At 60.3% G+C, this 13266-nt stretch overlaps 1 protein-coding gene across 1 annotated transcript; it reads left to right on the top strand.

The window, feature by feature from the left end:
- The first annotated feature begins 679 nt into the window (after positions 1-679).
- On the top strand, positions 680-12952 carry LOC133357292 (rho guanine nucleotide exchange factor 4-like). The gene is made up of 4 exons (XM_061575165.1): positions 680-829; positions 1269-1512; positions 8436-8516; positions 11817-12952. Exons 2-4 carry the CDS (start codon positions 1425-1427, stop codon positions 11996-11998), a joined length of 351 nt encoding a protein of 116 aa, XP_061431149.1. The 5' UTR covers positions 680-829; positions 1269-1424; the 3' UTR covers positions 11999-12952.
- The last annotated feature ends 314 nt before the right edge of the window (positions 12953-13266 follow it).

Raw genomic sequence — 13266 nt, 5'->3', positions numbered from 1 at the left:
TGGCAGGAGGTGGCAGTGCAGGTAGCGGTGCAGGGGGTGGTGCAGGGGGTGGCAGGAGGTGGCAGTGCAGGTGGCGGTGCAGGGGTGGTGCAGGTGGCGGTGCAGGGGGTGGTGCAGGGGGTGGTGCAGGGGGTGGTGCAGGGGGTGGGAGTGCAGGTGGCGGTGCAGGGGTGGCGCAAGGGGTGGCAGGAGGTGGCAGTGCAGGTGGTTCATACAGCGGTGGGCTTGTGACGGTGAACACACTACACGTGAACAGGAGACACACTACACGTGAACAGGAGACACACTACACGTGCAACAGGAGACACACTACACGTGGACGGTAAACATTCTTCGTGTGATCATCGCCCACTCATACTGGCAGCACGCTGATGCCGCAGGTCACCACCAGTGCAAGTGAGCCCCGGTCTTTTGAGCGTTCACCTGATCGCACAAAGTGGAGTCGATCGATGTAACGTCACAGTCCTCCACGCTGCGAGGAGAATGCAGCCCCCAAACACTCGGGGAGACTGTGGGAACCAGAGTTGGGTCAGTGCGGGTCAACAAGCGGGAGCCGTGCAGGACGCGATTGTGGGGCTGTCCACACGTGTCCCCACGTGTCCCCACGTGTCCCCACGTGTCCCCACGTGTCCGCACGTGTCCCCACGTGTCCCCACGTGTCCCCGCGTGTCCGCGCGTGTCCCCGCGAGTGCAGGGCGAGGACGTGCTGGAGCGCAGCTCGGAGCTGCTGCACTCGGGCGAGGTGAGCCTGACGGTGCACGGCGGTGCGGGGCGGCCCCAGCACAGGGTGGCCTTCCTTTTTGACCACCAGCTCGTGCTCTGCAAAAAGGTAACGCGCACCCACACACGCACACACGCGCACACACGCTCACACACACACGCGCACCCACACACGCGCACACACGCGTACACACACGCACGCACACACGCACGCACGCGTACACACACGCACGCACGCATACACACGCGCATGAACACACACACACACGCGCATGAACACACACACGCACGCGAGACAAGGTCATGCCGTATCGACTGAACAGACTGCTGGGCCAAGTGGCGTGAGTGAACGGCGTGCGTGTGATCCAAGCGGGTTGTGTCAGCCGCATGTAAACTCTGTCTAGTCCGTGATCTCTCCCCCTCTGTACTCTCTCCCCACGCATTCTCACCCTGCCCACTCTCTCTCCACACACTCTCTGCACACACTCTCTCTCCACACACTCTCTCCTCCCGCGTGCTCTACCCCCGTGCGCACCCTCCCCGTGCAGGACCTGCTGCGCCGTGACGTGCTCTACTACAAGGGGCGGGTGGAGACGGGCGCGCTCTCCGTGGAGTGCGTGGAGGACGGGCGCGACGCGGAGACCGGCGTCGCCACGCGCAACGCCCTCAAGCTGCGCTGCGTCGCCACGCCGACCGTCATCGTAATGTGCGCGCGTCGCCACGGTGACCAACAGCGCTGGGAGAGCGCGTTCCGCGAGGAGCGCAGGCGCGTGCGGGAGGACCAGGAGACGGGTAGGGGTGGAGCGCGCGGGGGGGGAGGGGGGTCACTCGCTCGCTCGCACACTCGCTCACTCACTCGTACACTCGCACACTCGCACACTCACTCATTCACTCACACACTGGCCCATTCACACTCTTACAGGTGTAGTAAGTATATGGAGGCTTGACGACAGGATCGGAGGCACACTTATTTATTACACCAACACAGTTATTTACAGGTCACTGGGCTACAGGGATTTCTCGACAGCTAACCCTCCACTACGGGACTAGGGGAGGCTATCTGTCCCAGCTTGGTTAAGCTGGGATCCCGGCTCCCTGAGTCACCAGACCAGCTTCGTCTGGGCTCTCGGGGCCACGCCACCGGCTTGCCCTGGTCGGCCCTTATAAGGACAGCGAGCCAGGGGAGCTCTGGGGCCTACACTAGCTGGTCTTCCGTCTTCTCTGGTTATAGCTGAGTCCCGACTCCCGAGCCTTTCGGCTCATCACCTTTTATAGGACTTGCCCCCAAGGGGGGGGGCCCGTGGGGGATACACATGCGGACGTCGGTGCGAGCGCCACCCTTGTGTACGGCCGTAACCCCGCCCCTTGTGTTTGTTGGCCATCCGTGGCCATGCATAATCACACCTCAACATTCGTAGACATGCGCAATTACACCTCTACATCACCCCCCCCTGTACAGCTCGCAGCCGTCCCCGGCTGCAAAAAAAATCAGAATAAAGGTGCATCCCTCACAAAAACCCCGTGTGTGCCTCGCGTAATTTTTAACAAGAACAAGAACAACGAGAGGAAGAGAGAGAGAGAGAAAAAAAATAACCCGACGCACCCCCCCCGGATAACACCCCAAAACCAACATATATATACACTCCGGACGTCACCTTTCCCATCGTCCGCAAGGCCCCCCAACGGCCGACCTCACAACACCCCTCCCCTTTTGTCCGCAAGGCCCCCCAACGGCCGACCTCACAAAAGTCTGCGCGTTTTGGCGCGCGTTCTCGCGGCGGGTCCGTCACAAGGGTCCGTCCCGGCACGCTCAGTGACGGTTGTTGACGGTCCGGGTGCAAGAGGGTCAGGCTCCGCTGCCGAGTGACCCCCGACCCCTCCGGGAGGGGTTGGTGGGCGTGGGCCCGTCACTCCTGTTTCACCTGGGGGCGGAACAGTTGGCGTCAGGTTTGGCGAGTGCAGCGACGACGGGGAGTCGGCGACACCCTCACACGTTTGGCCATGCGTGTGTGTGTGTGAACCCCGGGGCGGCGTGACGAATGGTTTTAACCTTGAGGGGTGCACATACCACCGGCGCCTCCCCCATTTGACGCGAACACATTGCGGCCGCAAAACCTGCACGACCTCCACTGGCCCCCGCCACGGCCGTACCAATTTCGACGAGGTTGCCAGCGGCACCTGAGGACAGTGCAACCACGCCCTGTCCCCTGGTACCCATTTGACCACCTGCACCCGCCCCAACCGAAGCCTCTCGTTCGCCTTCTGGCGGAGTTCAGAATTTTGCACGGCCGCTTCCCGCGCCTCAGACAATTGAGCGATGTTAAATTTAACGTGTTCGGACAACTTAGACTTCGCCTGGAGCGCCGAGAGCTTCAGCTGGGTCGCCACAGGAGGGTTAACTTCGCGCCCATACATTAAAAAGAAAGGGGAAAATCCGGTGGCCGCATGGGGAGCCATTCTGTAGGCCTGCAACACACCGGCTATGCGGAGGTCCCAATCCGTCTGGGATACCGACACCTGCTGGGACAGCATGGACGTGATGGTCCGATGCAGCCGTTCCACCATCCCGTCAGTTTGTGGGTGATACGGAGAGGTCCGAACCTTCTCCGTACCCAAGAGGTCGCACACCTCACGTAGGAGTTTACCAGAAAAATTCCTACCCTGGTCAGTAAGCAGCCGTTCCGGAGCACCCTTGTCGAGGACATAGCCCTGGACAAAGGCCTCCGCGATGGCTGCTGCCGATTGGTTCGCCAGGGGCCAGGCCATAGGCCATCTCGTGAAGTATTCAACCCCCGTTAGTAAATACCTATTGCCCCTGGGTGTAGCGGGAAATGGGCCAAGTATGTCCAGAGCGACGAGCTCGTTAACCCTGGAAACTTTTATGGACTGCAGCGGAGGGTTGGACCCCCTAGCAGGTGGCTTCCTCTGCGCGCATTGCGTGCACGACCCCAAGAGGTCCCCCACGTCCTTTTCCATGCCCGGCCAGAAGAAATCTAGCTGGAGCGTGGCAAAGGTCTTATGAACCCCCAAGTGCAGAAGCCGCTCATGAACAGCCCATACCACCTTACCCCTTAAAGCAGCAGGCACCACGAGCCGCTGGCGCCGGGTTTTACCATTCCAGTGCATTAAAAGTCCCTGGAACAACCCCCACGAGTCAACGTTTTCCACCCCCTGGCCAATCCCCCCGGCGCGACGGCGCAGAGCGAGGAGGGAGGTGTCCTCCATTTGGAGGCGACCCCATTCCGCGACTGACAACCCCAGCAACGAATCCCTCCCTTCTTGCTCGATAGGACCCGAAACCGAAGGTGCATCGGCAGCGGCCACGAGGACCGAATCGGTGGTGACGTTCGGAGACCTACAACGCCCCGAACCCAAGAGGCACGCGCACTCCGAAGTGGGTGGCAATCGCGACAGGGCGTCAGCGTTCGTGTGGCGGAGACCCTTACGATATGTGGTGACAAAGTCATAGTCTTGGAGAATCTCCAACCATCGAGACAACTGGCCCGATGGTTGTTGAACCCGCAGGGCGTATTGTAGGGCCGCATGATCTGTACGGACGGTGAACCGCCGACCGTACAGATACGGGCGGTACTGCTGAATGAAATAAACAATCGCCAATAATTCCCGACGGGTAACGCAGTACCGCTGTTCGGCTGGAGACAGTACCCGACTACCGTAAGCCACCACATGCTCTACGCCCCCAATGAGCTGGGACAGCACGCCCCCGATGCCCGTGTTACTTGCATCTGTATCGAGCAAGAAGGGTTGTGAAAAATCCGGGTAATTCAACGGCGGCGCCCCCACCAAAGCATTCCGGAGGGCGCGAAAAGAAGCCTCCTCCTCCGGCCCCCAATGAAACCTGACTCCCTTGGACGTCAAGGCATGCAAAGGTTTCGCAATCGTAGCGAAGTCAGCCACAAATCGCCGATAATACGACGCGAACCCAATGAAACTCCTGACCTCTCCCACAGAGGTGGGAGTCGGCCAGGAGCTGACGCATTCCGTTTTGGCGGGATCAGTGGATATCCCCGAGCGCCCAACAATGTGACCCAAATATCGCACCGATTCGCGGAGTAAATGGCACTTCTGTGGTTTAAATTTCAAATTGGCAGCCCGCATTTTGAGAAAAACAGCACGCAACCTCTGGAGGTGTTCCTCGAAGGATTTGCTAAAGACGATGACATCGTCTAAGTAAATCAAACACGAATCCCATTGCAACCCTGCCAAGACCAATTCCATTAACCGCTGAAAAGTTGCCGGCGCAGAATGTAAACCCATCGGCAAGCGGTTAAATTGGAAGAGACCCTGCGGTGTCCGAAAAGCAGTCTTAGGTTTTGATTCGTCATCCAGAGGAAGCTGCCAGAATCCAGATAGCAAATCGAGGGTGGAAAAGAATCGCGCCCCCGCCAAGGCATCGAGCGACTCATCCATTCGAGGAAGCGGGTACGCATCTGCCACAGAGATTTTGTTCAGACGCCGAAAGTCGACACAAAACCGCAGTGATCCGTCGTGTTTTTTCACCAAAACGATCGGCGCGCCCCACGGGCTATTGGAAGGGGAAATGATATCGGCGGCTAGCATGTCATCAACAGCCGATTTGACATGATCCTTTTCGGCGGGACTCAACCGAAAGGGATTTTGGCGGATTGGCGCGCTGTCACCCGTGTCAATATGGTGTCGCAGCAATTTAGTACAACCAATATCAAATTTGTGTTGACTAAAAACGTCAGCAAATTCGCTCAGAAGAACTCGCAGCTGCGCGCGCTGCGAGTCGGACAGGTCCACTGAACCCGCGCAAAGCGCATCCAGCCAACCGTCATCACAGTCCGAATGCGGTCGCGACGGAGGATCGGTGGATACCTGACCCACGAGTGGTTCCTCATAGGGTACCGGCGTTGCGTGTGCAAGCACGGTCCCTTGAGGAACCACGGCCGTTCGCGATCCCACATTAAGGACTGCAATGAAGGGGTCCCCATCCCCTCTCACCATGGTCTGAGCCGCGAGCAAATCTGGTCCATTTACCCCGGCCCGAGATGGTCCCAACAAGACCCCCCGATCCGCAACCCCTTCATTAAACGGCCGACGCAATCTAAGAGGGACGAGCATCTGAGCCCCCGGAGGCACGCGCACAGTTTTTGTGACGAGCGCCTGCACGGTGGCAAACGCCCGACGCTCCGTGGTGGGGGAAGACAGAAATGTAACGCGTCGGCCCGATGGGAGCTCAATGCACCCTTGGTCAATAAGGATGCGGATGGGCATTTTGGCCAGAAAATCCGTCCCCAACAGGCACGGAACCGCGAGTGAGGAGGAAACCAAAACAGGCCCGGATAATTTAATGTCCCCAATGCAGATAGTGGCGCGGATTTGGCCAATAATGCCCAGAGAGCCCCCGTTAGCGGCATAGCACGGCACGTCAACAGGGAGCAAGGGACGACTTTGAACGGGAAGGATGTTATAAATTAAATCAGATATAATGGTCGCCGATGCCCCTGTGTCAATTAAAATCCGCACCTCTACCCCATCAATGTGACCGACCACGACCGAAGATCCCGCCGACGCAGCAACGACACGATGGGCGAGCTCCGACCACTGACCCGGTTGGAGCGCCCGCCGCATTACCGAACGATCGCGCGCGACGGATGGGGAATTTGGAGCCCTGTTGAGTTGGGCGCGTGAGTGTGTGTCGGATGTGTGCGTGGGCCAAACGTGTGAGGTGCCGCGACTCGCCGTATTTCTCTGCTGGAGCTTGGGAGGAGACGGCGTGGCGTCCTGACGAGGTGTCGCCCCGCGCTGACGGGGAGCCCGGCATCCTGACGCAACGTGGCCTTGCAGGCCACAGTTGTAGCAGCGTGTGAGCGCCCCCGATGTCCTGGGCTGCTCCTGGCGGCTCGGTCCATTCCGAGCCTGTGGTACTGCCGCTCTCCATTCCCCTCGCCGCTCCACCCCGCAGACCTCCTCCGATGGGAGGGCGGTAGCCGCCATGGCATGGCTGGCCGCCCCCTTTGCCGCCTTTCGACGAAGGGACCGCAAGCCCCCGTGGATGTGGCGCGCGACCAGCAGGGACGACATCTCTGAGTCGTCTTGAGCCAGGACGTTGACGTCCAGCTCATCAGCGAGTAGCAGCAGCTTCTCAGCCACCATGGCATCCACTCCTTCCTCGTCCATCCTTGGGAAAGCAGCCTTCGCTAGAGCCAGGAGAGCAGTCCGGAAGGCCAGAGGTGATTCGTTGGTGCCCCGACGCCGATCGTGGAAAAGCTGCCTGCAGTCCGAAGGCGGCCCATAGACGGCTGACAGCAGCTGCAACGCCAGGTGTAGGGTGGCGCGCTTTTCCCTCGGCGCCGAGGTGAGGGTAGCCAGGGCGTCGTTGTCCAGCATCGCTGGCAGCGCGCGTAGAGCCTCGGCGTCCGTCCAGTTCGCCATCTCCTGATGAGCGATGAACCGTCTCTTGAAGCCGCCCCAGTCTCCGTCTGCGCCTACGAATTCTTTCAGAGGTGGCAGACGCTGCTGCAAGGCGACGTCCGTGGCTGTAGATCGCTCTCCGTCGCTCCCCGCCGATGATACAGTGTGGGCGGGCTGTGCACATGGCATCGCCGGTCGCTCCGATGTTGACGCGCCGGCCGGTGTTGATGATGTCACGGCTTGTGCTTGGCGCTCAGCAGTCACGTGACGCGGGCCGGCCCCGCCGTCCGCTCGCACTGTAGAGATGGCGGGAAATTTAACCGCCAGCCGCGTCGGGGTGGCGGGAAACGTTGCCGCGCGCCGGCTGCTGTCGTCGACCCGCGCTGCCCCTCCAGCCCCCAGCCGCGTGATCTCCTCCAACGCAGCGGCGGCGGCGTAGAGCAGTTCCGCCAGGCGGGAGTGGGCCAGCCGGAGTCCTTCAGCCGACGCATCCCCCCCCTCTTGTCGTAGCGGCACGGGCGTACTTGGCCCCGGCTGCTCCGATCCGACCCCGGCCATCTCTGGTGTTGAATCGGCCGCGGCGTCTTCCATCTCCGACTCCTTGGTACGTGTCGTCCCTCGTGTGTCCATCGTTTGGACGTTTTACTTCTGACACCAGATGTAGTAAGTATATGGAGGCTTGACGACAGGATCGGAGGCACACTTATTTATTACACCAACACAGTTATTTACAGGTCACTGGGCTACAGGGATTTCTCGACAGCTAACCCCTCTAACCTATACCAATTCCTCCACTACGGGACTAGGGGAGGCTATCTGTCCCAGCTTGGTTAAGCTGGGATCCCGGCTCCCTGAGTCACCAGACCAGCTTCGTCTGGGCTCTCGGGGCCACGCCACCGGCTTGCCCTGGTCGGCCCTTATAAGGACAGCGAGCCAGGGGAGCTCTGGGGCCTACACTAGCTGGTCTTCCGTCTTCTCTGGTTATAGCTGAGTCCCGACTCCCGAGCCTTTCGGCTCATCACCTTTTATAGGACTTGCCCCCAAGGGGGGGGGGCCCGTGGGGGATACACATGCGGACGTCGGTGCGAGCGCCACCCTTGTGTACGGCCGTAACCCCGCCCCTTGTGTTTGTTGGCCATCCGTGGCCATGCATAATCACACCTCAACATTCGTAGACATGCGCAATTACACCTCTACACAGGCAAACTAAAACAGGGAACCCCCGTAGAGCCCTTGAGCGAGATTGGGGGGTTAACACGTCCCTACTCCCCGCCCCCTCTCGTGCCCCCCCCCCCCCCACCTCGCGCCCCCCCCAGGGTTCGTGATCACTGAGGCCCAGAAGCAGGAAGCAGCGCAGAACGCGTGCAGGAGCCACCGGAGCAACCGCAAGCCCCGAGGTGAGCAACCCACTTCTCACCCACTCGCTCACCTACTCACTCACCTACTCACTCACCTACTCACTCACCCACTCGCTCACCTACTTACTCACCTACTCACTAACCTACTCACTCACCTACTCACTCACCCACTCGCTCACCTACTCACTCACCTACTCACTCACCTACTCACTCACCTACTCGCTCACCCACTCGCTCACCTACTCACTCACCTACTCACTAACCTACTCACTCACCCACTTGCTCACCTACTCACTCACCTACTCACTAACCTACTCACTCACCTACTCACTCATCCACTCGCTCACCTACTCGCTCACCTACTTACTCACCTACTCACTCACCTACTCACTCACCTACTCACTCACCTACTCACTCACCTACTTAATCACCTACTCACTCACCTACTCACTCACCTACTCACTCACCTACTCACTAACCTACTCACTCACCTACTCACTCACCTACTCACTCACCCACTCGCTCACCTACTTACTCACCTACTCACTAACCTACTGACTCACCTACTCACTCACCCACTCGCTCACCTACTCACTCACCTACTCACTCACCTACTCGCTCACCCACTCGCTCACCTACTTACTCACCTACTCACTCACCTACTCACTCACCTACTCACTCACCTACTCACTCACCTACTCACTAACCTACTCACTCACCTACTCACTCACCCACTCGCTCACCTACTCGCTCACCTACTCACTCACCTACTCACTCACCCACTCGCTCACCTACTCACTCACCTACTCACTAACCTATTCACTCACCCACTCGCTCACCTACTCACTCACCTACTCACTAACCTACTCACTCACCTACTCACTCATCCACTCGCTCACCTACTCGCTCACCTACTCACTAACCTACTCACTCACCTACTCACTCATCCACTCGCTCACCTACTCGCTCACCTACTTACTCACCTACTTACTCACCTACTCACTCACCTACTCACTCACCTACTCACTCACCTACTTACTCACCTACTCACTCACCTACTCACTCACCTACTCACTCATCCACTCACCTACTCACTAACCTACTCACTCACCTACTCACTCATCTACTCACCTAATCACTCACCCACTCACTCACCCACTCACCTACTCACTCACTTGCTCACCTACTCACTCACCCACTCACCTACTCACTCACCCACTCGCTCATCCACTCACCCACTCATCTACTCACTCACTTGCTCACCTACTCACTCACCCACTCACCTACTCACTCACCCACTCACTCATCCATTCACTCACACACTCACCCACTCACTCCCTCACTCACCTACTCACTCACCCACTCACCCACTCACCTACTCACTCACACACTCACTAACACGCTCACTCACTCGCTCGTGGGAACACTCGCCCACGTGTGGGTGACGAGTGCGTCGGTCGGTGGGCCTCTATCATTTACCTCATCCATAGTGACGCTTTTCCTCACCGCGTGACACTTCTGTGGAGGAGCGATTGATCGTCACGATCCCGCGCACGCCCTTTAATTCCCCTGTGGCGCAACCACTCGCTGAGATGTGGACAAGGCAGCAAGTTGCGTCATTCTCTACTCGTGTTTCCGCGACTCTCCTACGTGCCCTGCTGTCTCCTGTGTCTCTCGCTGTCTCTCTGACTTGTCTTGCCCTCTGTCCCTCTGCCCCCCTCTGTCCCTCTGCCCCCCTATCTCTCTCTGTCCCCGTGTGTCTCTCTCTGTCTCCGTGTGTCTCTCTCTGTCTCTATGTGTCTCCGCTCCCGGGAGGGAAGGCCTCCACCTGGAGTCCTCCATGCGAGGCTCCGCACCCTCCCTGTCCTCCCTCCATGACGTCACTTCCTGTCTCCCGCTCCGCCGCTACCGCCCGGCCCCCCCCGCGTCTCCCCCGCCGTGTTTCCGCGCCCCCCCCCCCATGTCCCCCAAACTGGCGGTGGGGATCATCCGACGGGCGGTGTCCTGGGTGACCGGGCAGCCCAAGGAGTAATGGGACCCCCCCCGCCCCCCGGTAGGACCCCCCCCCCCCCCCTCCGACCGAATAGGTGACCGGTCACATTGCCTGCACAGAAACACTACAAGCGGCAGGTGCATGTCTGCAGGCCCCCGGCGGTGGTGGGGGGAGCGGTGGGGGGGAGCGGTGGGGTGGAGCGGTGGGGGGGAGCGGTGGGGGGGAGCGGTGGGGGGGAGCGGTGGGGGGAGCGGTGAATCGTTACTCGGCTACAGCTAATTTGGGGGCCTCACACAGCATTGGCACCAGCGATCACCCCTCGCTGTAACAAAGCCGGCGCCCGCACAGAGCGTGCTCATTCTCGCCCGTCAACCCGTGCCCCCGCGAGACGCTGCACCGCCCGACAATCCGTCTTCTTGTCGCGCCGCGTCCGCAGCGCCGAGTAGCTCCGTCTCCTCCCTCGGCCACCCCCCTCGCGAGGGCCTGGCGGAGCGGAGCCCGAGGGGACGCAGCGGGGCCACAGCTCCCCACGTGCTGACACTCGATCCATTTCCTCTCAATGCCAATCGCCTCCATAGCACCCCTCCAGCCCCCCTGGGATCAGCCACTACCTCACCCCGCCTCACCCCGCCTCACCCCGCCTCACCCTGCCTCACCCCGCCTCACCCCGCCTCACCCTGCCTCACCCTGCCTCACCCCGCCTCACCCCGCCTCACCCCGCCTCACCCCGCCTCACCCTGCCTCACCCCGCCTCACCCTGCCTCACCCTGCCTCACCCCGCCTCACCCTGCCTCACCCTGATTCACCCTGCCTCACCCTGCCTGGTTCTGCCTGAGGTTGAATTTGTTTTTGGGATCGGCTCAAACAAATTCTATGAAAGAGAAATGGCCATGGACTACAATGGAATAATTCATTCTCTCTTAGTCCGTGGGCAATCCCTTTGCTGTCATTCGTCGGTCCCTGTGAGTTTAAGTGGAGCGCGACGTGGCATGCGACACGGTGCCTCGCGAGGAGCGGCGAGCTCCGCGCGTTGGCCGTGCGAGCGTCGCCGGGCGACGCTCCGGTGTTTGCGTTCGTGGGGATGAAGATTTAGAGGCGTGCAAACAAGGCCATGTTGGGGACTGGGCTTGCCGGGCTGTTTAGTTTCATTCACGCTGTGTTCAAGCACACTGTTCCCTCTCATCCCTGTCCTTATGTCCCCATGTCTCCGTGTCTCCATGTCCCCGTGTCTCCATGTCCCCATGTCCCCGTGTCTCCGTGTCCCCGTGTCCCCACGTCTTTACGTGCCCATGTCTGTTCCCCATCTCCCATCCCCCACGTGCCCCGTCCCCCCGCGCCGTCTCCAGCGCCCGCCCCGCCTGCGTTAACTCCGGCCGGGTCGGCGTTGCCGGGGGCGCCGCTGTCCTGGCAGCAGAAGCACGGCTCCGTGCCGCAGCATCTGCTGCAGCAGCCGGTCATCTCCCTCGCCGAGCCCCGGCGCAAGCGCCTGTGGCCGGGGCTCAGCCGCCTGGCTCCGTTCCGCAAGTGAAGCCGCCACCACCACCAACCACCAACCACCACCACAAGCAACCACCACCTCCATCATCACTACGTCCACCACAACCAACCTCCACCGCCACCATCTCCACCATCAACCACCACCACCAACCCCCTTTACAACCACAACCGATACCTCCACCACCACCTCCACAAACAATCACCTTCACTACCAACACATCCACAACAACCACCGCCATTTTCACCAACTCCAACCTCCACCACTACCGTCATGCTCATCACCACCACCACTAAGCTGATCACCACAACCACCATCGCCCAATTTTTCATCATCGACGTGGTGGTGGGAGGAGGGTTGGAGGAGGAAGCCGGGGTCCATGAGGCCTGAAGGACTTCCTGCTTGGGGCCTCCGGCGAGTGCGGCGCTGAGCGAGTGCCGGGACAGAGCGCCGGTCCCCAATTGGACTGCGCCCTGGACACTCGAGGCGAGTGCGGCGCTGAGCGGACCCCACGGTGGGCGCTTGACACTGCGGATCTTCATCTGCTCCAGCGGACGGACTGGCGAGTTGCGGCGCCGTGTGAGTTCACAGTGGACAGGCTGGCGCAGTGCGGTGCCGAGTGGATCCCGCGATGGACACGAGCCGGCACTGTGGACGGTGCCGCGGTGCGGTCCCAGCGCCGTCGCTTTCTCTGCCTGGGCGGCCATGCAACACGCGCGTACGCGGCATGCGTGCGTGTCCGTGCGTGTGCGCGTACGTGCGTGTCCGTGCGTGTGCGCGTACGTGCGTGTACGTGCGTGTACGTGCGTGTACGTGCGTGTGCGCGTGTGCGTTCGTGTCGAGACGGGGGGAGCTTGCTCGTGCCACTGCTGGGCTGTGCCCCATCCGTGCTGTGTTAAGGGGTTCTGTGTATATACAGTACAGTATTGCGGAGTTTGTCTGGGGTCACTTTGGTGCAACACGTGACGTGGAACACCTGGAGCCAGATCACAGTCTCTGTGTGTGTTTGTCAGTCTGTGTGTGTCAGTCTGTGTTTGTCAGTCTGTGTGTTGGTGCGTGGTGCTGGCCACCCACCCCCTCGCGTGCCGTGCCGACCTTCATAGATGCTGCTACTCACTAACAGCACTTGACCCAGCAGTCTGTTAAGGCTTAACGGGGGATCTTTGTCTTTATAGTTTCGGCTGCGTGAGAGTGTGGGGAGCGGGAGTGCAGCGGTTAGCGCGCTGCACAAAGAACCCGGCGGCCCGAGTTCAAGTCCCACTCACGACCCATAGCAGTGGCGAATATTTCAAGCAGTCCTG

Source organism: Lethenteron reissneri, chromosome 57 (genome assembly GCF_015708825.2).
Source record: "Lethenteron reissneri isolate LAM-NWPU_2019-01 chromosome 57, ASM1570882v1, whole genome shotgun sequence".
NCBI classification, from domain to species: domain Eukaryota; kingdom Metazoa; phylum Chordata; class Hyperoartia; order Petromyzontiformes; family Petromyzontidae; genus Lethenteron; species Lethenteron reissneri.
Note: the sequence above shows the minus strand (reverse complement) of the source record. Positions and strands in the feature narration are given on the sequence as shown.

What these genes read in the sequence shown, in the direction of transcription:
- LOC133357292 (XM_061575165.1), top strand. Translation starts at nt 1,425, where the DNA reads ATGTGCGCGCGTCGCCACGGTGACCAACAGCGCTGGGAGAGCGCGTTC. An exon ending in GCGGGAGGACCAGGAGACGG is followed by an intron (nt 1,513 to 8,435) that starts GTAGGGGTGGAG and finishes CGCCCCCCCCAG; the next exon opens with GGTTCGTGATCACTGAGGCC. An exon ending in GAGCAACCGCAAGCCCCGAG is followed by an intron (nt 8,517 to 11,816) that starts GTGAGCAACCCA and finishes CGCCGTCTCCAG; the next exon opens with CGCCCGCCCCGCCTGCGTTA.